At 37.4% G+C, this 26,454-nt stretch overlaps 1 protein-coding gene across 1 annotated transcript in view; it reads left to right on the forward strand.

The window, feature by feature from the left end:
- Positions 1–11,330: 11,330 nt before the first annotated feature.
- LOC135714717 (uncharacterized) overlaps positions 11,331–26,454 on the forward strand; it is a gene marked incomplete at its 5' end in the record, with an annotated part of 28,923 nt that continues 13,799 nt past the window's right edge. Inside the window, 3 exons of the mRNA XM_065238111.1 lie at positions 11,331–11,432; positions 12,377–12,807; positions 12,869–12,975. Coding sequence (XP_065094183.1) covers positions 11,331–11,432; positions 12,377–12,807; positions 12,869–12,975 — 640 coding nt within the window. The remainder of the gene's footprint in view (positions 11,433–12,376; positions 12,808–12,868; positions 12,976–26,454) is intronic.

Genomic DNA, 26,454 nt, shown 5'->3' on the forward strand with positions numbered 1-26,454 from the left:
ATCTCCTGCGCCGAAAGAAGACATAACTGCGGAGACGTTTCGCGGTATCGAATATTGCTCAGTCTCAGCAGAAAACACAACGAGAGACACCGAATCAGCGAATTCTGAGAGCGGAAGGGAGAGAAGTAGGTAGCGGTAATAAGTCGATGTCCCTTTTATTTCATAGCACTCGCAGCTCAAAAAAAAAAAAACATTTTCAAATTTTCAGATAACAATGAGAAAATGGTTTTTGCAATATTATAACGATGAAATTATCCTTAAACCTCTTAAATGCTCTTTAACTGGCCCACAAAAATAAAAGTTCTAATTTTCCCCGGGCCAATCCATAGATTTGTTCCTTAAGGTGAGAAAACCATTATCCAAAAGTTTCAGCTCATTTGGTTGTAAGATGAGCTGGCGCTTTTAGTTTGCATTTTGTATGGGGAATTTAGATAAAATACATTAAAAAATTACACTCCTACACTCCATCGATCATAAAAAAAGTTTCCTTATTCTCGATTTGATTAAAAAATTCAAAACTTGTAGTTCAATTAATGAGACAAAACTTTGATGAATATTGCATCATGAATCCAGTTAGTGTTATTGAGATATTCATTTTTGAATGTATATGAGCATTTTGTAAATGCAAATTTCAACCAAATCCTCTATATAAACACTAAACCAAAAGCACCAGCCCGTACTTGCAAAGTAGTCATGGATGGCACAAGGGTTGAGTGGTCTGCTGAAATTACGTACATTGGAATGGTATACGATCAGAAGCTCCTGTTCCGCTCGCATATTTAAAAAAAACATTAGTTAACTGTTCAAGCTTAGTTATGTGTTTGTATCCGCTGATTTCTCGCAGATCCCGCCTCTCTAGGGTTAACAAAATGGGTGTCTACAATCAAATTATAGCACCTGCAATTTTCTACGCTGCACCGCTGTAGGAATCAAGTGCTCAAACTCACAGGAACAAAGTCCAGGTGGCACAACACAGAGTGCTTAGGATGATCCTTGATCGTCATTTCGAAACTAGAATAACAAATTCACAAGAAGAGGCAGGCATTCCCAAAATAGATTCCAGAATTAACGAAATTAAGACTAAATTTGCACAAAAATATAATATATAACAGAACAATCCTTGATAAGCAATTTTTATATAGTAGGTTAGGTGTATATGGTAGTTGTAGCTTAGTTATGTAGTTGTTAATAGTAGTTATAAGTAGTTTCCCTTTTCCAATTAAAAATAAACAAATCCCACCAAGGTGGTCATTCTTTAAAACAGGCCTGATAGGACTAGGAGCTTTAAATAATAATTAAAATTGAAACTAAAGTTGAAAAGACGCATCTGTGTCACTTGATAATTCAAACATGTAAAACCACACAAATAACAGAAATAAAAATCATTTAAAGTCAAAAAAGCACCGCCCGTCTTAAGTCAAAACAGCTGAAACATTCAAAGAGTGGTTATCTCACGTACCGACACGAGCGTGGATGTTGGCCTGTGGAAAATATGATCTTTAATTTTTAGTGGTAATCTAGTTGCATAAGCTGCCTGAATTTGTTGCAACTCACTTAGAAAAATTCATGTAAAATTACGTGCTCTGAGACTGACATATACGAGCGTCAATTTTGACATGAAATTGAGCAATGATAGACGTAATGATAGAAATTCAGGTCAATCGAACATACTTTTTGTCAAGTAACGAACTTTTCAGTCTTGGAGCACTTAATTTTACATGACATGTTTGTTTACGTCTCATCCTTTATGTCAAAGATGGATTCCGTCACGTGTAAAATTAGTTACAATAGACTACATACAATGTTTGCAATGTTTTACTTACATGCTATGTATTATTTCTTTTTCCTCTTGGTCGAGTTTTAATTTGCTTTTTGGACATAGTGATGTAAATTTCTTCGCAATTTTTGTTATAGGGGAAACAGCCCTATTGTTGCGGTACGTTAGCAGCGTTAGAAGCCTTTTGTTGTGTATGGAGAGCCTGTTTCCCCTGCAGGCGCATTATTCGATTTATGGGACCATTTTTTGCGTAATTTGTCCTACATGTGTTTTCATAGAATAGTTTTTGAATTCTAAGAGGTCTAAAGGGCTCATAAAAATTTAGTTGTTAAAGTATTGCTACAGATACTATGCGATGAGAAATAATGTCATTGATAAACAAAAGCTTTGCAAAATCACGCCGTTCCTTTACACGCTAACTTGAAAGTACTCATTAATGAGTAAAAAAAGACCCATTTTGAAGAAAAGTGGTTTAACTCATTGATGATTAAACAATTTTACCCATTAATGAGTATCTGTTACCCATTAATGATTAACAATTACTCATTAATGGGTAACAGATACTCATTAATGGGTAAAAAATTTACTCATTTAATGAGTTAAGCCACTTTTCTTCAAAATGGGTCTTTTTCAACCATTAATGGGTACTTTCAAGTTAGCGTGTAGTATTTGTAGATTGATGAGCATGCAGCGTGTTTCAAAGGATGGTAGAGGAAATACAGTCCAATTTAGATACACTCAAAAAATTCCACACATTTTTATTGACGAATTTCCATGTGAAATTCCACATGATTTTCATGTGACCACACACAAACAGAATCCACTCAGAAGTACACATGAAATATATGAGTCAAATGAATATTATGTGTGGATCCACATGGCTTCTATCTGTACACATATTCATTCCGCGTACATCTTACGGGTTAGGCAAAAGATGTGCGTTTGACTTTAAAAACTGTCGCATTAATGGCCCTTCGCTTATTTTCAACTTCTATTCAATGTTCATACTGCCGAACTCTAACGGAACTATCCACCTACCCTCTTCTAAAGATCATTCTCTAGATAATAAATTATCACACTAAAGCTCATGTTAGCATTTCCAACCAACTCTGATATTCAAAATGTTTCCGACACATAGATATAATTTGTTGATCACATTGCAAAAAATCATGTGTGGGACACATAAAAACAAGCTTTGAAATTGTCTTAGTGTATGATCTGTTATATTTAAAATATTTTTGTCCCATTTTGAAAAATGAATCGATTCAAAAGATCGATTCAAAATGATTGATAAATCGGTAAATCGATTATTTAAAAAAAAAAAAACGATTCGGTAAGATCGATTCTTGCCTCAAGATCGCCCAATGCAAATGGGGTCTTATTTTCGTTCGATATCAAATGTGTTGTCGCAATGATAAGTAAAATATATGATAAAGATTGACAAAACACCCCCGTCCCAAAACTTTCTTAAATATATAACAAAGAGACTTATTTAGCAAATATATAATTCTTCAGAGCCCAGCTAAACATGTTGATAGTTACAGCTGGTCCATATCTATGATCAGAGTTAAAATTATTTTGTAATTTTACACGAATTTTCATACACATGAATTTACAAATTTTTGATGTTCTGAACGAACTGAAAGTGCTCTCCGTACGGTTTTAACACTCCAAAAATGGTGGGTAAAAAACTTTGCGCCGACTACGAAGCTTTCGAAAAACGTGTGACGTCAAGTTTGCAATGACATAACTTAGCCATTTCTTGATGAATTAAAAAAATGTGGTGCCTCTAGAATTTCCAGGGTCTGTAAATTATTTTGATCGTTAAAAGATTGAAGAAAGGGTTTTCGACTTTTTTTTAAAGTGAAATGAGTACACGTTTTTTTAAAGGTGTGTTAATAAGTTTTGCAAGTTAATTTAGATTAATGGGTAAAAGTGTTCATAATTAGCAAGAATACAGTCATGGTTCCTAAGTATGGATCTTAGAGACAACGGAACGGTGTTTTTTTTTTCTAAACACGTGGAACTGTGATAAAAGAAAGAAATGGGGGTCGTAACATCAACATTAGACTGGCCCACATTTATATGGGAGATTTTTTTCGATGGGCCAACCCCCAGATTTGTGCCATGAAAAAACACTCTCTGAAAATTTCAGCTCATTCGGATGTAACACGAGTTGGCGCTTTTGAATTCAAATTGATATGGGGATACTGGTTGAAATGTATGGAGAAATAACATTCCTACACTCTTTCATACATAGAACTGGTTCAGCAAACCCGACTCAGAATTTCAGCACACGTAGCTCAAACAATAAGGAACATCTTTGCTGCAGACAGCATCACGATTCAAGTTGGTATTAAGGATATTTTTTTGTCAATGCATTTTGATCGTATATTGCAACAAAATACAGGCAGCTTACCACTAAAAAAAAAAGTTCATATTTTCCACAGGCCAACATCCAGACTCGTATGAGTAGGTGAGATAACCACTCTCTGAATGCTGCAGCTGTATTGGACGTAACTTGGTGCTGTTGGTTTAATGTTTGTATAGGGGATTTGGTTGAAATTTTTATATACAAAATGCTCATATACATTCAAAAGCGAATATCTTAATGACACTAACCGGATTCATAATGCAGTCTTCAGCAAAGTTGTTACTCATTGTTTGAACTACAAGTTTTGAAAATCTCAATCAAATCGAGATTAAGAAAACTTTTTTATTATCGATGGAGTGTAGGAGTGTATTTTGTCACGTCTTTAATCCAAAATCTCCATACAAAATGCAAACTATAAGCGCCAGCTCATCCTACCACTAAATGAGCTAAAACTTTCAGAGAAAGGTTTTTTCACCTTAAAGCACAAATCTAGTCGGATAGTCTAATGAACATGGACCCGAATGACCAGTCCATCCATGATACTGATTCTAGAGTTCCGCGGTTTTTTCGAAAACACTTCGAACTGAGATATATGAAAGAACTTGGGGTCGTGACATAAACATAAACTTGTATGGCCATTGTAACGTTCTCTGTAAGATCCGGAATGTCCATAAAAGTAGATCCGTGAAACTGTGAAAACCCCATGGATTATTCGAAAACTCTTGGAACTGTGATAAAAGATAGAATTTAGGGACGTGGCATAAACATGAAACCGGATGCCGATGGGACCGTCCTCTGAAAGATCCTGAAAATCCGTAGAAGTGGTAAAGCCATGAAATTGATTCTAGAGTTCCTCAGTTTTTGTCAAAAATATTAGGAACTGTAATATTGGGGTCGTGATATAAACATGGCCCAGATAACTATGGGCATCAGCCAATAAACGAACTTGTTTATACGAAATTCCTCGACATTTTTGTAAATAAAGTGTTCAGCTTCAGCTGAGGATTTCAAAATGGTTGAAGCTTAGCCAAAAATCTTGAATTGAACCAGCTAACTTTAACTGCCTAGGTGTGTCCGTGCACATTCAGAAAAACAGTTGTTCATTCAACCTGGTGGCGTGGAGCCATTCCGTATGTTTTGGTAGAGGGCAAAATGTAAACATTTCAGAAGACGATTAAAAAAACACGGAACTCTAGTATCAGTTTCAAGGAATTATGGATGTTTCAGATCTCCCATGTTTATGTCACGGCCCCTTATTCATTCTGATATCACCGTTCCAAATGTTTTTGAAAAAAAAAACCATGGAGCTCTAGGATCAGTTTCATGGATTGACCACTTTTACGGATCTTCAGGATCTTCCAGAGGATGGTCCAATGGCCACTCAGGTTCATGTTTACGTAACGACGTAAACATTTTTCTTGTGTCACAGTTCCAAGTGTTTAAACAAAATACCGCTGAGCTCTAGGATCAGTTTCATTGATTGACAATTTTACGGATGTTCCGGAGGATGGTCCTTTGGCCATCTGGGTCCATTTTTATGTCACTATCCTAAATTCTATCTTATATTACAGTTCCAAGTGTTTTCGAAAAACCGCAGAGCTCTAGGATCAGTATAATCCATGGACCACTCTTACGGATCTTTCGGAGGATATCGGACGATCCCATGATGTAACGACTCTTTTCACTTTTAATAAAAGTAGATGATCCTATTTTCAATCCTTTTTCAATCAAAATAATTAACAGGCCCTAGAAGTACCACAATTTTTTAAATTCATCAAGAAATGGCTAAGCTATGCCGTTGCAAACTTGCCGTTAAACGCTTTTCGGAGTGTTAATCAATATTTGGTCTGTCAATCATTTTGTATTTGTAGCGTCCTATTCACGATAAACCGTTACACATACAATACACTTTTTCCGACATTTTCCACTAAGAAGTGACACGAGCTATATGCGGCGGAGAAAAAACTGATCGAATAGCCGGCGTTGGTGGTGTAGTGGTAAACATGACTGCTTTCTCACCCCAATGGGTCTGGGTTCAATCCCGGCCGAGGTGGATGGGATTTATCTGAGGCATAAAAATCTCTGGTCACGTCTTCCTTCGAAAGAGAAGCAAGGCCGTTGGACCCATGTGTGTTTGAATGGGTGCGATATTCTACGCAGGTGTGGAAGCTGCCTTCCTGCACATTCGATTGCCGTCAATGACTGGCAATCGATGTATATCGGTGATTTGCACTAGATTGCGGAACAGAGACCGACGTTAGATAAAGGAATAATCTAGCTGTGTCCACCATATTGGCTTTCTCAATGTTTTTTTTTATTTAAATTTACACGAGCATGTAAATTTATAGGTTTTTTCGTTGAAAATTCGATGTTTTTCGATAAGTTTTTTTTTATCGGGTGGAGAATAGTACACTGCAAGAGAAAGTTAATCGAATAACCGTGAAATTTTTTGAGTTTTATCATGCTATTTTAATGTGCACGATTTTTAATGAAAAATTAAATTAAAACATATTTTAAAGCGATGTAATTTTAAAATGTTTTTAATTTACATGTCATTTTAAATTCCTTATTTTTTGTTGTGATATAAATATGACTATTTAAGATAAAATACAAATGTTTCTGAGTTGTAAAACAATGAAGTTGTCAATATTCAACTTTTTTTTTATAAACGCTAATCTTTCTTATTTACGTTCAAATTACCAGCGATAGTAATCAAACGTTGCGAACCGATCGTATATGTCATATGCTTTCCTATTTTAAAGTAAAACATGTAAGCTAGTCACATAAAAAACATAGAATTACGACCGACCTGTAACCCATTGTGCGCTCCTTTGACTAGACAAAAGCGGGCAGGATAGTAAATCTGAATAGCTACGCAGTGAAATAGCTGCGGATTACAATTGAATGCCAAATATGAGATCTGAGCAAATGTAATTTCTAAATCACTCAGATTTCATAATACATTCTTCAACGTAAAGGTTTTCCAGGATCAACTGGGACTTTACGCCCGTTTTCAATTATATCAAATATATTGGTTTTTGAAGGGGAAGTTTACCGCCCTGAGAATTTTTTTTCTGAAACGTTTTTATTTTTCTTAAAAATTTGGGAAAAATTATCAAAAATCCAATAAAATCAGTTTTTTTTTAAGATTTCTGGGAGAATTTCCATGTTAAATTTTTTTTCTCATCTTGAAAAAATTTGACCTCCATGAAAACCAAAGAGTTGATTTTTTTTAAATTAGAAAACAAAAAAAAATTATTTCAGATTGTTGATATTTTTCCAATATTTTTTGAACAATCAAAACGCAATTATTTTTTTTCGGAGTGGTTAAGTTCCCCTTAAGCAATTTCACAGGTGTTAATGAGCGCTGTCGAAGTCTCCATTATATTTGCAACGTACATCGCATGGCAAGCACACTACATATGCTCTGGGATGACGAGAAAATCTCTTACCGGACAGTATTCATAAATCGGTCCAGTAGTAAATAGAAGCCATCGCATGTTTCAAAACCACGCCTTTAGTGGCTAGGTTAAGAGAGGTAACTATTCACAGATTCAAGTAACTTAAATGTTTATGCAACATTATTACGAATAAAATTTGCTTGATAGATCCCCTATCACCTTGAAATTGTCGGCCTTCAGTTTGATTGAAAGAATTAGTTAGTGCCTAGGAAGAAAGATCACCCCTCTTAATCGACCTGCCAGTTTCCAGAAATGGTTCAATGCGCAGCATATAATTAGTGTTCTTCACGAGCAGCATAAAATCCCCGGACACGTAGCATTATTTTCGGAGATCCAGAAGAGCTGTTGGTTTTTCGTTGATGCACATTTACCAAAACCAAATAAGAAGCTGTCAGTAGATCTGTGCCTTTAGCCGAGCCTCTGCCATACCACCCACTGTTACACATAATTGATTGATCACAACTTAATTTTTCACTTTGCTACGCGCCACTTATAGATTCTGTTTTGTGGAAACGTAATCATCACTAATAAAACATCAACTCAACACCTCACAAACAAGCCTTTTTTATGGTTAACATTTAAATCTTATTTTGCTCCTTGAACTCCGTGCGAGACTTAACTTCCATTCCGTATCATCTTCGCTTGCTCGCTAATTCGTCTCTTCCTTCTTTGTCGACCATCCTTTCGAGATTGTTTGGGTTGTGATAAAATATCAAATTAAAATAAAATATAAAAAGTGCGATAACATTCGAGATTGTGAACCGTAGAGTCTCCACAATGGAAGCAGGACGAAGAGAAAACGATCCACTATACAACAGAAAGCGCACCGTTTCTTCTGGTATTGAAAACACGGTGGTCACCCCGGGGAAGAAGATTTATAGGAAGCACCACTTTGGTCCGGTAATACCGTGTTGATAGAAGTCAATGATGCCTGACGGCGTGATGATACCGACGAACCGCGCACAACGACGAACCCGGCTAACCGACGTTTAGCCAAAACCAACGACTAAGCCAAACAGAAGGAACAGACAAAAATAAAAAACCAACGACTAAGCCAAACAGAAGGAACAGACAAAAATAAAATGATTACCACGATCTCAAAGCCTCGGATCGCGAACACATTCGAGAGCACGACGAAAAGTTATTCCTTGCGGCTTGATTGACGAAGGTGAACTGAAACCTGGGAAATAGTTGGAGCCAAGCATAAGATCTGAAACGAAAAGCTCTATCCTATACAAAAACACACACGACACTCTCGCGACGTAACAGCTACCTCCCGATGATCACTGTGGGATGTAATAAAAAATACGTGGTGAAATTTTTTTCGTATTCATAATGCTGTGATATTAGAACATAAGGCTAGGTTCAGACCGGAGAGTTATAATATGTTATAATAATTTGTTAGGGCAGGATCGCGGTTTTCCGGCGGGGTATTTCGGGATCACACACGAACACTAGTCACCAAAAACGGAACGGCAAAATCGGCGGAGTAGGTACTCAAGTTCACCAAGGAGTGATAAAACTTCCACTCGTACTTTACACAACACTTTATTTAATTTTAAAACGATCTTTATTTCTTGAAAATAATGTGTAAATATGTAAATTTTACCACATCTGAATCTCAATTCTAGATCCTCAACAAATGTCACACTAGCGAATCAATCTTCGAAAAATCTTCTTTCATTTCTCGCATCTACTTGCATCTCACATCATCTTTTCGCAAGAAATCTTCAGAATAGTCATCAATCTTCTTTTTGTCTTCTCAGCCCAAAGCAAAACACATTTTTTTCTGCATCGTAGATAGAGTCGCCCCCCTCGAATTTTACATAGTTAAAGATGCTAAGTTTCAAATAACAGGCTCAAAGTGGTAATTTTATACGACAGCTGAGGAGATCAAAGTATAGAGTTGATAGTTCCGTTAGAGTACGGTAGTGTGAAAATTGTATATATTGAGTAGAAAGCGAGCAAGGACAACTTTGAGGAAGGTACGAATCGGGTTGATCATCTCTCTTTATCAGACTCCCTCGTTGAAGAGGGATGGTGCATATAATTTTTAAACGGTAAAAATATAACATTCTGAATATTTCGAAAACTCCATTAATAGGAACACTGTTCCAATAGTTGTTGTAGTTGCTAACGGTGGTTCCTATATTAGTGGAATGCATTGGTTTCTAGTGGATTCCACTATTATAGGAATACTACCAACATAATAATCCCCATACCGCAACTATAAGTACACCGCTATTACTTTAACACCTACTCTAATTGATTTTAAAACCGATAATTTTCTGATGTAACTGATCGGCTCTATCCAGGGCAACACTGCATCTTGCAGTACACGGTAAGCTCAAAATACTCAATAATGTTTATTAAGGACTCAATAATAACTATAAAGTTAGCATTTTCGAGGAGAAATTAAATTAAATTATTTGTCAACATAAATTAATTAGTATCTGTTAAGTAAATGTTAGTAGTAAGAATTACTCACAAATGTGTCAAACATTACTCATTTCATGGTTCGTCCCATTTTCCATCAAAAATTGTTACTTTATAGTCATTATTGAGTATTTTGTGATTCCCATGTATGGTGAATTTAATTGCCCTATTCTTCGCGCCAAATTCATCAATGTTGCCTGCTGAGCAGTTGCTGGAGCATGACAGAAGAATATCAGCTTTCTAATCAATTAATACCTAATTATCCTGACGATCAATCTAAAACTGGTCTTCAGCAAAGTTGTAGCAGAGACAAAATCAACTCGAAGAGATGTAAAAATTCTGTTATGGGAAAGAACACAACACTATTAAAACTAGTTTATAAAACATTTAATTCTTTATTTTTTTATATTATGAATTCGAGCCATAAATCAAATTATAGGAATTGAATAATGTACATTACACTTAAATCGAAATAAAAAACTTTACAATTTAAACATATATGAAGACTGATAAACTTAAAAGACATGTCACCAGTATTGATAACAAGGTATAATTATTTATTTTTTCTGCCACTAATTTCCCGCGTTTTTACCAGTTATTCCGGCTACTTGGCATAGCCGGATATTTTCAGGAGTTCCCGGAAGCTGGGACAAAAATGAAAATGAAATGTGCACGTTTTACGAATAATTAAAAGACATTTGAAAAAAAAAAACCACGCGCTCCCTAGTAAACATCAATTCAAACTGTTGATTCCACTTTTCTGTCACTCACAGTAATATAATCGCTTTATTATTGGTTCGTTAATTTAGCTCATATGTAAGTTTATCTCAAAATAATATGTACAGACATTCGACAACCTTTTAGAATTCAACAATCTTATCTATTATTAACCAGGTGCACCGACTGTTGCTAGCAATGCTTCTCCTATCTCCTCATTATCAGCTGGACGCCATTTACTGCTGTAGATATGTTCAAACCTCAAAATGTCGGTGCATCAGTACAGTTTAAACCATCGACTTGTCAACTCGTATTATTGGCTATTTAACACCTGATTTCAATGGCGTGTGGATTTTTCATCACAATTCTGCTGATAGTCCTAGTCGCCTGGTTAATTCGGTTTCTGATGATCATTAAGATAGATCCAGTGTTCAATATTTATAGAGAGCCAGGCAGATTATATTTTCTTAAATATTGTGTGATGAGTACATTGTTACGCTTTAGGAAGGTAACAATGATTAAACTATGTTGATATTAATCGATTATCATCAAGCTTTGTTTTCAGATAAAAAAGAATTTAGAGCAAAGTCGGGTATCTACTGAGAAAAACGATAAACAACTGTATGCAAGCTTAGATAGACCACAACCTCTTTCATCGAGTATACATGTAGGTTGAGTTTAATGATTTCTAAAAGAATATTTTAGGAACCCTGTAGGGGTATAATCATAGACCAAATTAGTATCTACGAATAGTTTTATTGAGCTGGTAATTTCCACTTTGTCACAGCACTCAAGAATCGTCCAATTCTTACTGGCCTACTTATTATAAGACTTCAATATTACCTTACTCTGATAGTCGGCACAATTTTAAACATAGGACGAATTTCACGGCAACTCGACCAGTGCATTGGCAGACGGGTTCGGTGGTTCAGTCCACCGCCCATTCACTTGAAATATTGTTAGCTTTGATAAATTACTATTATAGAGAGAAACACGCGCAGATTCGAATGTACGTCCGTGTTGCTAATTGTGTGTTACAAAGTGTAGAGAAAAAGTACACTACAGCAGAGAATTTAAAAATCATGACACACTGGTATAAAACCATTCAAGGTTGGGTTAAATAATACTCTATCATAGATATGCTGTACCGATAAAGCACAGCTTATTCGATCGCATTTCAACACTCCCCATTAAGCTGATGCGTCCACCCCCATAGCAGCTCGGATTTGTTCCAGCTTGATCCGTTCAAGAGTCTTCGTCAGACCATGTGCAATCTGTTGATCGGTGCTTACGTAATTCGACCTAACAATCTAGTGGTCGAGGGCATATCATATGAAGTGATGACGTATGAGCCTGTCTACATGCTTGGTTCGCGGCGTATATCCTCCATTTTTGTCAATGCATATAGTACTCTGATTATCACAGCAAAGCTCGATGGTTTGATCCAGTCCAAGTTGTTTCAACAAACCCCCCCTCCTGGCGTTCTTTTCTCAAGCCTCAATCTAAAATGCACAAATGCAAGAATCCGCACAACGATCATCAGCTTTAAATTTTCAGAGATATTTATGATATTTTTTAATTGCCATTACCTGATTTTTTTTAACGACACAGGCTATCGATGCTGTGTACTTCAATGGAGCTAATTCTAAATCATCATGGATAGTATGTGGCACTGCTAGAAGGAAAAATAACACTGTAAACGGATTCCTGTACCTGAAGGTCTCAGAATTTAGTGACCGTCTTTTGGTATCGCCAAGACTTCCTGATACTTGTATGAAACAATTAGATAGTGAATTGGGAAGCTATGAAGTTGAAGGATTGAAGTTGATTCCCATCATACCAATGAAAAAATGGAAGATAGAGTATCAAGGAATAATGCGATTTGAGAATGACCACTCTCAACAAATGAATGTCAAGCTGAATGCATTTTGGAAGACTGATATGCCATATTACAACTTTGCAAACGATATGGACCCCAAACCAGTGGCACGTGCCATGGCGAAAGAATTATGGAGTAGAGATCATTTCAAGAATTTGAAAAAGTTTGTTTTCTGTTTCAAGATGGAAGGCAGGATATATTTAATGGTTTTTAATTCTTTTTAGGTACCACCAAACCCATTACGAACATTTTGGAACACTAGAAGGAAAGGTGCAAATTGATGACCAGACGTTTCCACTGTCATTAGATTGCATGAGAGATCATAGCTTTGGTATGTTTTGTTTGTTTTATTCATGCTTGGCATACATAGTTTTGCTCACGGATTTTGTAATAACTTTGCACACAGTTGACAAAACATATTTCTTTATGAACCAGTAGATAGATTCTATCTTATAAACCAGGTTTATATACTAGGGATGTTTATATGGTTTTACCGTAACTGGTTTTGCCGTAACTGTTATTACCGGTAATTTCGACAAATTTTATATCCAAATGTTGTTGTTTTATTAGTATAAGTTCACTGATCTGATCGACTTTAATAATCAAGAAGTATCAATTTAAATAAAAAATATTAAATTTTAAGATTCTTCAATTGACATTTAGCTGTATTCATACAAATTGTATTACAAAACAGCTTTTGCAACACTATTTTGAACTTCAAACTTGCACCTTGAAGTGTTTCAAATGTTACAGATTGAACTTATGTTCATATTCAATAACAATGTGGTTTATTTGTAATTCAAAACTAAATCATAATCTAATAGTATGATCAGACTATAGCAGATATAGTGTAATATAGGGTGTCTTGCAATGAAGACTCATAGGGCAAATTTTCACCTGATTATAAGTGCGACTAAAAGCACGGAATTGTTAAAAAAAAGTGTGCTTTTACGTTAAATAGTTTCGGTTCCCATGTTTTCCTTGGGTTACAAAGAAAAAGTGCACAGCAGACACACAGACGATATAACATAAAAGCGCATTTTTATTAGCGATGCCGCACTTTTGAGAAGTCCAGTTATGAATGAAAAATGTTTTTTTTTTATACAATAGCATGGGCTAGCAACTTAGTGCCGTTCGGACTTTTGAAAGTCTAGCAACAATATTTGGTGAAATAAGCTGCCTATTCAGCAAAAAAAGCATATTTACCTTTTAATTTGTAAATCTTATAAATTCTTTGTATCCTGTGTATCTTTTAATCTTGGTTTATAACTGTTCATTTCACTTCATAAGGGTCTAACTGATTTTAAGCTACATCAGTTGTTAAAACAAAAGCCAACCGAGAAACATCAATCTTGTTTTCATAGATGGCCATAGATTGTCAAAGAAATTTATTTTAAATCTACTTATCTCTTGTTGTCGAGTCTTGCTTAATTTTCGCATCTTTTGTTTGGCAATTTTTAGTTTTAAAGCTATTTTTTAAATAATTAACTTAATTAATCTTTTGAGCTTGTTATAAATACGGTCAATAAGGGGCTTTCAAACTTTTTCCTCATTTATTGCATATTTCCTGAATATAAGTACCATGAATTTTTCATTACCGAAAAATTGGTTTATAAAAACCAACACATGTTTAATTTATTATGAATGATGTCTTGAGATATCAGAGGATAAAAATGGGAAAAGTGTGACCGGGGTACCTTAATCAATTTCTTCAAAACATTCACAAAAAAGGATCAAAGTGAAAAATGAAACTTCGGCTTTAGACGCACAAGCTGTCAAGGTATCATGAGACATAAGGCCAACGGAGGTTGAAAGAAACGTTTTGATCAGTTAATGCGGCTTCACTTGGCACAACAAATGCTTATATGTAGAGAGGCTAGGGTAGTTCTGATGATTTGTTCACGACAGAAGCGCTAACTTGATCGAATATTGGGGAACAAAATGACTTTTTACATATCAGTCGTAACATTTGAAAACGACGCAAATGTATTTATAAACAAAATTGACGCATTTCGCGCCAAATCGTATTCGGAGCAGGCAGCACCCTCTCAGATTTCAATGAAACTTTCTGGATGTGTGGACCTTGACTAAATATGCCACTTGCATACTTAGTTTTTCCAAAATTTATCTAGACTAACATTTGAGAAGGGCCAAACTTTTTCTGCCGATTTTTTCAAAAAAATATTATGGAAAAATGACAACTTCTACAAAACTGTGGTGTATGGATGACTTTTAGGAAATCGTCCAAGTTATCGGAAACAAAAAGAACGGAAAAAAAAATCGATTTTTATGTTTAAAGTCGATTTGCCTCAAGATAGGTAATTATGTTTACTACCAACCGTCCATACATTGCGAGATGGGCACTTTTAAGGAAAAAATGTTTTTCGTACATAAACTTTTTCATGTCTGAACTGATTTTTTTTTGATTTGCCATTTTCACACAAAACTAAACCAGTGAAGCTCAAAATCATCTCAGAATCCAATGAAGCTCAATTTGTGATTCAATTTTGTACATTTAAGTTCACTTTGATTAATCGAGAATTTCATATGAAAAGGGCTCATGATGCATTTCTCGCCAAATCGTATTTGGAATTGGCAGCACCCACTCAGAGTTCAATAAAACTATTTGGACATGTACACCTTGTCAAAAAATATTTTCATAAATGTTATTTTTTCCTTTTTCCAATCAAGTTAAATATTTTTGGTTCATCTTCTAAATTAAAATACCTTTTTGCCGCTACTTTGTCACCAGTTATAGGCACAAAACTGTGGAATTTCTGTGTGCCATATATTGTCTTTGTGCTGTTATATAGTTCTTAGAGTTCTTCTGACAATTCGATGTACTGTTCAGTGGATATGTACTCGAAACGTAGTTTTGTGATATTTTTATCTGTTTGTTCAACTGCCCAGTTATATAATTCTCGTGGAGTTGTTATGGTGTTTCCATAATCTCGAGCAAGATTAGCTCTCTTTGCCATTCGCTTGAGAGTGCCACCAATGGCATCACAGGGACCTTTCCCATAAGACGTAGCAAAAAATGCCATTCTGCTTATAATCCATGCTTTGACTGAAATCTACATAGACTAGCAAATTTTTTTTATTTTATTTTTGTATTGTGATGCTGCCCCATCTGACATAAAAGTTATTTTAGAAAAATCTATCGATTGTTTAATAAAATCTATCATTTTTGAGATGAACAACTGATCTGCAACTCTATCGTGAGTAATTACTTCTGATATGATAATGAAACTAACATTTTCAAGTTTATTGTCTTTCTTATAATAAACTTCCAATGGATGTTTTGTTGCTTGAGAATTATTCCAGTGATATCCTTGAGCAGCGTTTTGGATAATGAATGAATAATTTTCAGAAAAAATCACAAACTGTTAGGTATTAGAATTTCGCCTTCTTTTAATGATTCTTTTTTATTTCTTAGAATAAGTTTGTTAATTTTATCAGTGAGATACCGAACAAATTCATCAACAGGCTTGATAATCGTTTCCAAATTACAACGATTAGTATTCAGCCACTGTTGAAACACAACATCTTGTTTGTCATTTGATTCTAATAGCAAAGTGAGTTCCTCTTCAATATTTTTCATTCATTGGAAGCACACTTTTTGCAAGCACGGAAAAAGCAATCAGTTGTTCTAGTAGAAATATGACAAAGCATTTTTTCTATTATTGCATCTTGTGACATAGTTCTTAAACTGTTGATCATTAATTTTACATTTCCATGAATTGTACAAATACATACATTATGTATACCACTAGAATCAAGCGAAATGCAATATTTTGGTCGCAATTGTGTAAATACAGTGAATCCAATATTAATATCTTTATATTTATCAACAAAAAACAATGTACGTTTCTTAGAGGGGCATCATAAACAGGCGTTTTTGAACGTGTTCTTTTCGTCCATTTCTAAACTCGGAAACAAAATCATTTGTTCCGGGCATAGGTCTACTAATATCATTGTCATCAAAAAATTCCCTAACTAGTTTTTTTGTATCATCGTTGATCCCATGCCCACTTCTTTTGTTGGGTGTGCTTAGAATACCCTGCTCATTAACAAGGCTCTTCAACTGCCTCACCATGTACGTTGGTGCGTTGAATTCTGCTACAACTTTATTCACGGACCAAGACTTTGGCAATACTGATAATACTGTTATCTGATCTTTTCTGTCAGCTGTAGGGGAATTGAACTTCTCCTTTAGCTGCACAATCATTTCTTCGTATGCCTCTACTTTGCTAATGTCTGCTGTATCTAGGCCAAATATATTTTTTCGCACTGCTTGTGTAATTTCTAGAGATTTTATTGAACGATAGTCCATGCTCCTCATGTTCCTTGAAGAAATTGGAAATAAATTCAACGTTTCCACAAAGCCATTAAACTTCTCAACATTGTATGGGCGTTGCAGATCATCTGCTGATGGAACTGACTCCAATGATGGAACTGATGGTACCGTATCTGAAGGAAAGAAGAAGAACAAATAATTAATAAATGCAATAAGGAGGTTGCAGTTAAAAGTTGATAGAATCATCAGGATGACTGTTCTTACCTAGCTCATCTACGGATTGATGGCCACTCATTGATAGACCTGGATCATCACTATGCTGCTGCCCACTAGTTGATGGTTGGATATTTACTTCATGTCCAACCGATCGGCGTTTTTTCATAATTGGACTTCTATTATGAGATATCACGCTACGGCATGACTCACAAATGCTCATCGTTTCATCAATTTCGTGGTTATATCCCATAGAATGTATTTTTTCTACCATCGTTGCCGATATGGCCCGTAACTTATTTCGGTTGCATCTAGGATTATTTATATTTGCACAACATTTCAATCCTTTGAGCCTTAAATTACTACTTTGGTCCATGATAATAATTTTACTACAATTTGTCTTCACAACTTTCGTTATCAGATTGACTGCTGCTTGTATGAAATCAACCTTAGTTTTATAGTTATCATAGGTGGAATGAAATGATAGGTATATAATGTTAATGGTTTAGGTATAAATAACAAAAGGGCATATAGAATTATGATGCGATACGTTGACTTCTCAAATCGTTGTTGATTCGAAAGAAGATCTCAATTTAAATTTTATTCATACCTTATTCTTTATGGATAATTTGAGCTAAGAACTCTAAGTTGCTATAGGAGTATCGGATTTTGCCTCAGTAGTAGACAATATAATCAATTATATTATTTTCTAATGATATAAGCCCTTTTCATATAGAATTCTCGATAAATCCAAGTGATTAGTAGTAGATTAAACAAACTTGAATCACAAATGGAGCTTCATTGGGTTCTGAGATGATTTTGAGCTTCACTGGTTTAGTGTTGTGTAAAAATGGTACGTTAAAAAATCAGTTCAGACATGAAAAAGTTTTTATAAGAAAAACTTTTTTTTGCCTTAAAAGTGCCCATCTCGCAATGTAGTTAACATAATTACCTATCTTGAGGCAAAGTTTTATCCAAATCAAACATGGCCATTTTTTTTAAATCGACTTTAAATTTAAAAAATCGATTTTTTTTCAGTGTAGGTCTCTAATGAAATTTTTACAGTATTTTTTTTTCAATAATTTGAACAATTTCCTAAAAGTCATCCATACAACACATTTTTGTAGGAGTTGTCATTTTTCCATAATATTTTTTTGAAAAAAATCGGTAGAAAAAGTTGGACCCTTCTCAAATGTTAGTCTAGATAAATTTTGGAAAAACTAAGTATGCAAAGTGGCATATTTAGTCAAGGTCCACACAGCTTGTAAGTTACTCATAGCTGCCCTGACTTGATGGAGACGCATTGTGAACTACCTTGCGTTTTCATCGTTTCCATGCACGTGTGATGTATGTATTACGGAACAATGTTTTTTTATTTAAACAATACAAGTATCTCCAAAACGAGTTCTCTGGCATCGGCATAATGTTCCTTATACTGTTCTAGAAATTTCGTTCAAATATAGTTTTCGTGTAGATTCCATAGATTGGGAGATAAAAATTAGAAAAGAGGCCGTTATAGCTAAAATTCACAAGACAACAGAGCCAATAAAAGTTTCAATTAGATTGACAGAACATAGTTGCATTGCTTTTCAATGACGACCGATGACTGTTTCATTGATAGATGATTTTTTTTTACAAATATGAATTCTCAGTAGACGTGTTTTTTTTTATCAAAGGCAAGTGTCACTCGAGTCACAGCAATTTATCAAACAACGAAGGAGTCCATTATCTGCTACCGGAAAACATACAATAACAAAACTGTGATGACAATTTAGTGCCTCAAATCACAATAGTGCCCGAGATTAACTCCCTAGGCACTTTCACTGCCACTTCGAGTTTTCTAGGGAGTTAATCTCGGGCACTATTGCGATTTGAGGCACTAAATTATCATCACAGTTTTGTTATTGTATGTTTTCCGGTAGCAGATAATGGCCTCCTGGAAAAAGTGAAGTGGAACCAGAGCCCGAGGTTCTGGATCGTATCACCTTAAAACAATTTCTATGTAAAGATCCCTTAAGCCCGATCGCGTTTGTCATAGTGGTATTTGGTTTTTTGTTGATGATTCCGTTATAAAAAATCTTAGACTTTGAACAGTTATCTGAAGTCTATGATTTGGAAAATTGGTAACTACACTGCAATGCTCATTTCTGTTTGAAAACTTTAAACATATCAAACAGAAATGAATAAATAGTGTATTACTGAATTATAAGTGGGGATGGGTGGCATTCACTAGCCCGAGAATACCCTCCACATGCTAGCCTCTTCATCAACCATACATCAGTACACACTTATCAAGTCACTAATTTTAACCGAGTTTTTGAATTGCGGAACTCTTCGGTAAAATTTAAAAAATCTGTGAAAAATTCAAAGTTGAAAAAATGTGTTACGAAAATTTACAGACAAACTTCTGTTAACCCCGTGTAATGATCAAAAATAAAAAAAAAAATCGATTTTATCCAATCTTTACGAGTAACAGTCATTTGAATTTTAACCGAGTCAGTAATCCAAAAATCCAGTAAAAATACTAACTCCTGTAAAAATTCTAAGTATGTATACAGATGCAGCGGAGCTCCACACTCTTCCATCGAAACAGCACCGCAGCTGAGATGCGAATGCTATGAAATAAAAAGGACATCGACTTATTACCACTACCTACTTCTCTCCCTTCCGCTCTAAGAATTCGCCGATTCGGTGTCTCTCGTTGTGTTTTCTGCTGAGACTGAGCAATGTTCGATACCGCGAAACATCTCCGCAGTTATGTTTTCTTTCGGCGCAGGAGATGTGCGGTAATCAAAAGTTAAAAATGTAGCTAAACATTTACAATAACATTCTACCAAATTTTCATGTGCGTAGTCCACTGCAACAGCCGAACGTACGAACGAATAGCGTGACTATAGCGCATTTTATGAAAACGTCACAAGTTTTTATGGCTGTTTTAAATCAATAACTACGAAGAAACCATAAAGTCTACAAGGTTACTACCAAAGGCACAAATCCAGGGAACTGCAGGGAAAATGTTTTGTAGAACAACTAAATAAACAGAAATGAAAATTTTCAAATTAAAAACACTAAAATGTATGAAATTTCACCAGTTTTTTTGGTACTTTCAACATACTTTTCAATTTTAATGCATGATAATTAACTCTAATCGAGTTCTTTTTCAAAGATCATTGATAGCTAAGACTTTAATCTTTCATTTGGTATGTTCAAATCAGAAAACCACATTAAGATTAAAAAAATATAGCTAACCAAAGTTGGCAATACAAAAAAAAACATAAAAAGTTGAATAACTCACTTAGCAGTCATTTCCGACCCTATGTTTCTTGGGGATTTTTTCATAACTTCAGGAGCCCTATCTACCGTGAAAATATGTAAAACCCGGAACCAAACACCCTGTAAATATCTTTAAACTCTAGATCGTTTATTTTTTGCAAAATAACATCGTTTATGAATTAAATTACTCAATTTAGCCTGTGAGATTACATTGTCGTTAATGATGGATTCGAATAGTTTAGGAATGCATTATATTACAGCAATTCCACGGCAATTCCACGGTACTTATGTTTTTGGGATAACACTGGACTCCAGAAAGGGATTAAATTCCCAAAATAAAGGTTAAGCTAGCTCCTTTGAAAGTGACTTTATAAATATAAGTGGTAAACCACCTGGTCCAGCGCCCTTTGAAGCCGAGTTTGAAGCATCCAAGGTTTCAAGAGCACGAAGAATTTCATCGACGGGTACATTATCAACTGTTATGTTCATCATTGGCTTTCGGAGATTTGAAAAATATTGATAATCTCGCTCGTTCTCATCATGAGTTGCATAAATGTCCTGAAAAAAAAATCCATCAAATAAGTTACTGATCTCATTAGGCGTGTTGCCAGTGTTGTAGTTGAATCGCATTTTTGATGGACAGCTCCTTGATTTCTGTTTCTCTTTAACAAACTTAAAAAAAAACTATTTTGGGTCTGACTTAATGTTAATGCTAACTGAATATTGTGTTCTTCGTAGTTCGCTCACGACTCTCATTCGAAACGGTTGTTTTGTGCTTGTGCTCTCGTTTTCGCGGTACGGCTTTCTCAGAAGTCACCAGTCTGAGCTTTTCGTGTATCAAATGGTTTTTGTGAGACCCATGTGTGCTCATGCGAAGATGGAGGAATGGTGGATAGTTAATTGAAATTGCAGCAGTTTTGCTCGAATAAAGCCGTTGTGTATGGTCTCTGCGCAGCAATGAAATTGATTTTGCTTAATGTTGATAGTGTTTGTTTTTCACTTGTGTTAAAGCTTTCTGTGTGAGGATACTGGAAAATCATTGAGAATGGTATGGATTTTGTGTGTTTAAAAACGTTCTGTGTTGAAAAATAATAATGAAACAAATAATAATTATTGTGTTGTGCTGGTTTCGAAGAAAATTATGTTGAAGTGTTGACGGTTCATGCGTGGATAAAGGTTAAGTGCTGCCGAGAGAAGGAATAAAAAGAAGTGGAGTAAAATGTATTGGTGTGGGCCAAACTGCTGCCGGAGGATCTTCGTCTACGAGAACAAGTAGAAAAACAACCGATTGGGCCGGTGCTGCCAGTTTTTCTCCCAGATAAGTTTTCTCACAACTAACTAACTGAAATTATTTGTTGGAGATAGGAATAAGATTTTGTAAATATCAATCCAATTAGTTAAGTGTTGAATTACCATTCCAAACGGTACGGACTGTTATTGAATTGCGAGCAGGGAGAGAGAGAGAGAGAGAGAGAGAGAGAGAGAGAGAGAGAGAGAGAGAGAGAGAGAGAGAGAGAGAGAGAGAGAGAGAGAGAGAGAGAGAGAGAGAGAGAGAGAGAGAGAGAGAGAGAATTTTGTATTACGATAACTACCTATAGATAGCGATGGTCACAGTAGGAGAGAAGGGACGAGCAAATTTATGTAAATAGTTCAGTTACAAAATACACGTTAAAGGAAATAGTACCTACGTCGCCTGTTTCTCTGGTCGGTCGATGACAAAGTGATCGAGTGTGCATTAAAGTTCCCCCGTAAGAAGGGACTTAGTGATCGGTGGTTCAGTTGTGGGCAGTTATTACTGCAGTGTTCGTCTATCTACTAGCGAAGAAAGTCCTTCTAGTGCGGCAAAACGTCTATCTTCAACATTGGTCCTTCGAGCCGGGTAGAAGGCAATTTATATCGAGAAAGCTTTCACGGGGTGTAAAAGTGACCATTTTGCTGACCAAACGTGCACTGGTCATCGGTGTTGCTGCCATTGCGTTTTGGCAAAATTTGCTATTCTGTGCGCTGTGTGGTTTTACCAAGCCGGGTGATCCTAAGTGGTGTGGAGAAGAAGATTTTCAATCAGTGCATTTCGTGCTTTTGCTTCGCGCGTTGGGATAGTACCAAGTCGGGTATTATTCGGCAGCAGTGGGAGATAATTCAATTAGCGCATACGATCTTGTGACGGTATTTAGGTGAACGATAGTGACTATCGCTTCTAGTGTTTCGATCGCGGTTTAAAAACGAAATCAAATCGTTCGAAACATTTTCTGCCGTCGGCAAACTGTAAGTGCGTGTATTTTGTGTGACGGCACCTGGCACCATTGAAACTACTTGGCGCAATTTCGCCAAGCCCTTTTGGAAAGCATGCGATCCCCAAGATTGCTCTCGGTGAGTCTGTTCCATACTAGTGCATGTGGCTAGCAGTAGCCTTGTTTAGAACATAAGAAAGTGGATAGCTTTTCTATTTGCTATTGTGGCTTGGTGGTTTATACGGCCGCGAATCGAGTGGAAAACCGTTCGTGCCCTCGATTTGCGATACCGTAAAGAGGTGGGTTCGTTTGCGATGGGAAGGAGAGATCGATTCAATTTAAAAACGACTCACTTCCGTCGATATCGTGGAGGGTTTTTACACCGCGTCGGGAAGAAGATATTTCGTTCGATTGTGAATCACCCTCGCCGTGTCGGTTCCGCGTAGAAACGGTTAGTTTGCGTCGGGAAGGATTTTTCGTTTCGATTAAACTACCGTTTTCGTTCGTTTTCTTTTGCGGGCCTGCCGAAGAGGAGAAGCTATTGGCTGACCACCTAACGCAGCGGAAAGGTCTTCATAAAATATTAGATGCTCTAGAGTGGTTCATTCGTGAGTTTGACCACGGTCGTGATGCCTAGCAACTGTGTGTGAGAATTGAATCACTGAACAAGCTGAATGTAAATTTCATGGACTGCCAGGACGTGATAGAGAAGTTGGACAAATCGGAGAATCTGGACACACATCTGGACACGAGCAGCGGTACTGCCAGGCAAAAAGCTTCCTACTTTCAAAGCGCACTGGAGGTAGTAACTATCCGACACTGAATGATTCGATCTTAGCTTCACAACAACACCAACCAAGTTTTCACCTTCGTCTACCCAAGATCGACCTGCCTAAGTTCAACGGTGACTTCTCGCGTTGGATTTCTTTCCGCGATACATTTACGTCGATGGTCCACGTAAACGGTGACATCCCCACGGTCGCTAAACTTCAGTATCTGCTCCAGTCTCTTGAAGGCAGTGCCAAGAAGCCATTCGAATCGGTGGACATTCAGGCTGACAGCTACGCTACGACATGGGACGCATTGATGAAGCGGTACGACAGCCGCAAGTACCTAACGAAGCAACTTTTTAAGGATCTGTATAATTTATCAGCAGTTAAGCAGGAGTGTGCGACACGCATCCATGGGTTGGTCAACGATTATCAACGCCATATTCGTACTCTAGCCAAACTTGATGAACCGGTAGATCACTGGGACTTGCCATTATCCCAGCCTTCTCTTGAATAAACTGGATCATGCAACACTACGTGCGTGGGAGGGGAGGAGAAAACTAGCCAAAATGAAGACGTAAAGTACGATGAGCTGCCTCAGTTTCGGTCACCAGTCCAAGAAGTGTGGCTCCAAATTTACTTGCCGTACTTGTCACGAGAAGCACCACTCGCTTCTGCACGATCTCGCTCCGGCAAAGGTATCTGCGACGCCAGCCATTCAAACTAGTTCAGCTGTGTCATCTACCGTGTCATCGATTTCAGCTGTCCCAACAGCTTCCTCGGCTCAACAGCCGCTTCCTTCCACGTCACAAATCGTGGAATCTCCTGGCTCCCGGCAAGTCAGCATGGCAGTCCAAACTGCATGCACCATCATGACATTGTTGGAAACGGTTGTCATCAACATCATCGACGATCACGGAAAAACACACAAGGCCCGAGCTTTCCTCGATTCAGCATCGATGGCGAATTTCATTTCGAAACCACTGGCTTAGAATCTCTACAGTCGCCGATCAACTGTGAACGTGTCCGTTGCAGGCATCGGATCATCCTCACAAAAAGTCATAGTGCCATTACCGCAACCATCGAGTCGGGAGATCGAACGATCTCGATGAAATTGCAGTTTTTGGTACTGAAGCAGCCGTCATCGCAGCTTCCAACAACGCCGATTGACATTTCGGCATGGAAGATTCCGAATGTGAAGCTAGCAGATCCCCAATTCAGTATTCCCGGAAGTGTTGATCTTGTCATCGGAAGTGAAACTTACTGGGAACTCCACACGAGACGGAAGATTTCTCTTGGTGAAGGTCTTCCGTGGGTAGTCGAAACTTCATTTGGTTGGGCGGTCACTGGTCCCGCATCTCGCTCGGCTACCTGTATTCCACATTTCTGCCATCTATCTACCGCTGACGATCGTCTGGAAACTGCTCTACAAAAGTTTTGGGACATGGAGACGATTCCATACGAGCCAGTTCGATCTGTAGAAGAAGGTCGATGTGAGGAGCTGTATTCGACAACTACTACGCGCGATTCCAAAGGAAGATACATCGTGCGTCTCCCAAGCGTTGAAGACCCTGAAGAGGTTCTCGGCGAATCCAGATCAATTGCAGATAGACGATTTCTGAGCCTGGAACGTTGACTTGAACGAGATCCCGCAACCAAGGACTCGTATCATCGGTTCATGGAGGAGTATTTACAACTTGGCCACATGAAGGAAGTGCCAGAGCCGGTTAATGACCAAGATCCACACTGCTACATTCCGCATCACGTCGTCTTTAAAGAGTCTCGCATGACCACAAAGGTCAGAGTAGTCTTCGACGTATCATGTAAGACTTCATCAGGCCACTCCTTAAACGATACCCTGCTTGTTGGACCGGTCGTTCATCAAGACCTCCACATGATCGACATGAGGTTCCGAACGCGACTCATCGCATTTGTAGCAGATATCGAAAAGATGTACAGGCAAGTGTTGCATGATCCCGACGACCTTCCATTCCTACGTATACGGTATCGCAGACTTCCATCCGACCCCATCGCTACATTCAAATTACAGACCGTCACATACAGTACGGCTAGCGCTCCGTACCTGGCAACGAAAACACTCCAGCAGATTGCCAAGGATCATGGAGAATTGTATCCTGCTGCAGTTGATTCTGTTGTAGAAGATTTTTACGTCGACCATTTGTTATCTGGGACTCCAGACGTGGCATCTGCCGTAACCCTCCGTCGACAAGTAAGCGCCATGCTCGGTTCCGCTGGTTTCACATTAAAGAAATGGGCATCAAACTCCCGTGAGGTACTACAGAACGTTCCGCCAGAAGATTTGGCCATTCATTCTCTCCACGATCTCCAAGATGAACAGACAATCTCCACGCTTGGCATATTATGGGATCCGAAGGCAGACAATCTCCGTTTCCAAGTGGAAATACCCCTTCCTGCTGCTACCCTCACTAAGCGCAAAGTGTTGTCATACATCGCCCAGATATTCGACCCACTAGGATTGTTGGGTCCAGTAATAACAAAGGCGAAGCTGTTCATGTAGCGTCTATGGTCGTTAAAACGAGACGGAGTTTCTTGTGGGTGGAACTCCCCGCTGCCAGAAAAGCAACAACATGAATGGAAGCAGTTTCACACCACACTCCATATTCTCGGTGAAGTCCGTGTTCCTCGTCTAGTGCTTTCTTCCGGAAGTGGTACTGTTCAGCTGCATTTCTTTGCCAATGCATCCACTGTCGCGTATGGTGCATGTTGTTACGTACGTTTGGAATCTGCGAATGGAGTTCACGTACATCTGTTGACGTCAAAGTCAAAGATAAAACCACTGTCTACACACAGAGTTGTGCGCCGCACATCTAGCCACTCAATTATACAAGAAGATCGACGCGTCGTTGAAGATCAAAGCCACCGCCAATTTCTGGTCAGATTCCAGTACCGTTCTACAGTGGCTACGTGCCTCTCCAAATCGATGGAAGACATTCGTTGCAAACCGAGTTTCTAAGATCCAGACCACTACGAACATAGAACACTGG

Source organism: Ochlerotatus camptorhynchus, unplaced genomic scaffold (assembly GCF_037179485.1).
Source record: "Ochlerotatus camptorhynchus isolate MF236.1 unplaced genomic scaffold, CSIRO-AGI_Acam_v1.1 ptg000700l, whole genome shotgun sequence".
In the NCBI taxonomy this organism is placed as follows: Eukaryota; Metazoa; Arthropoda; class Insecta; order Diptera; family Culicidae; genus Ochlerotatus; species Ochlerotatus camptorhynchus.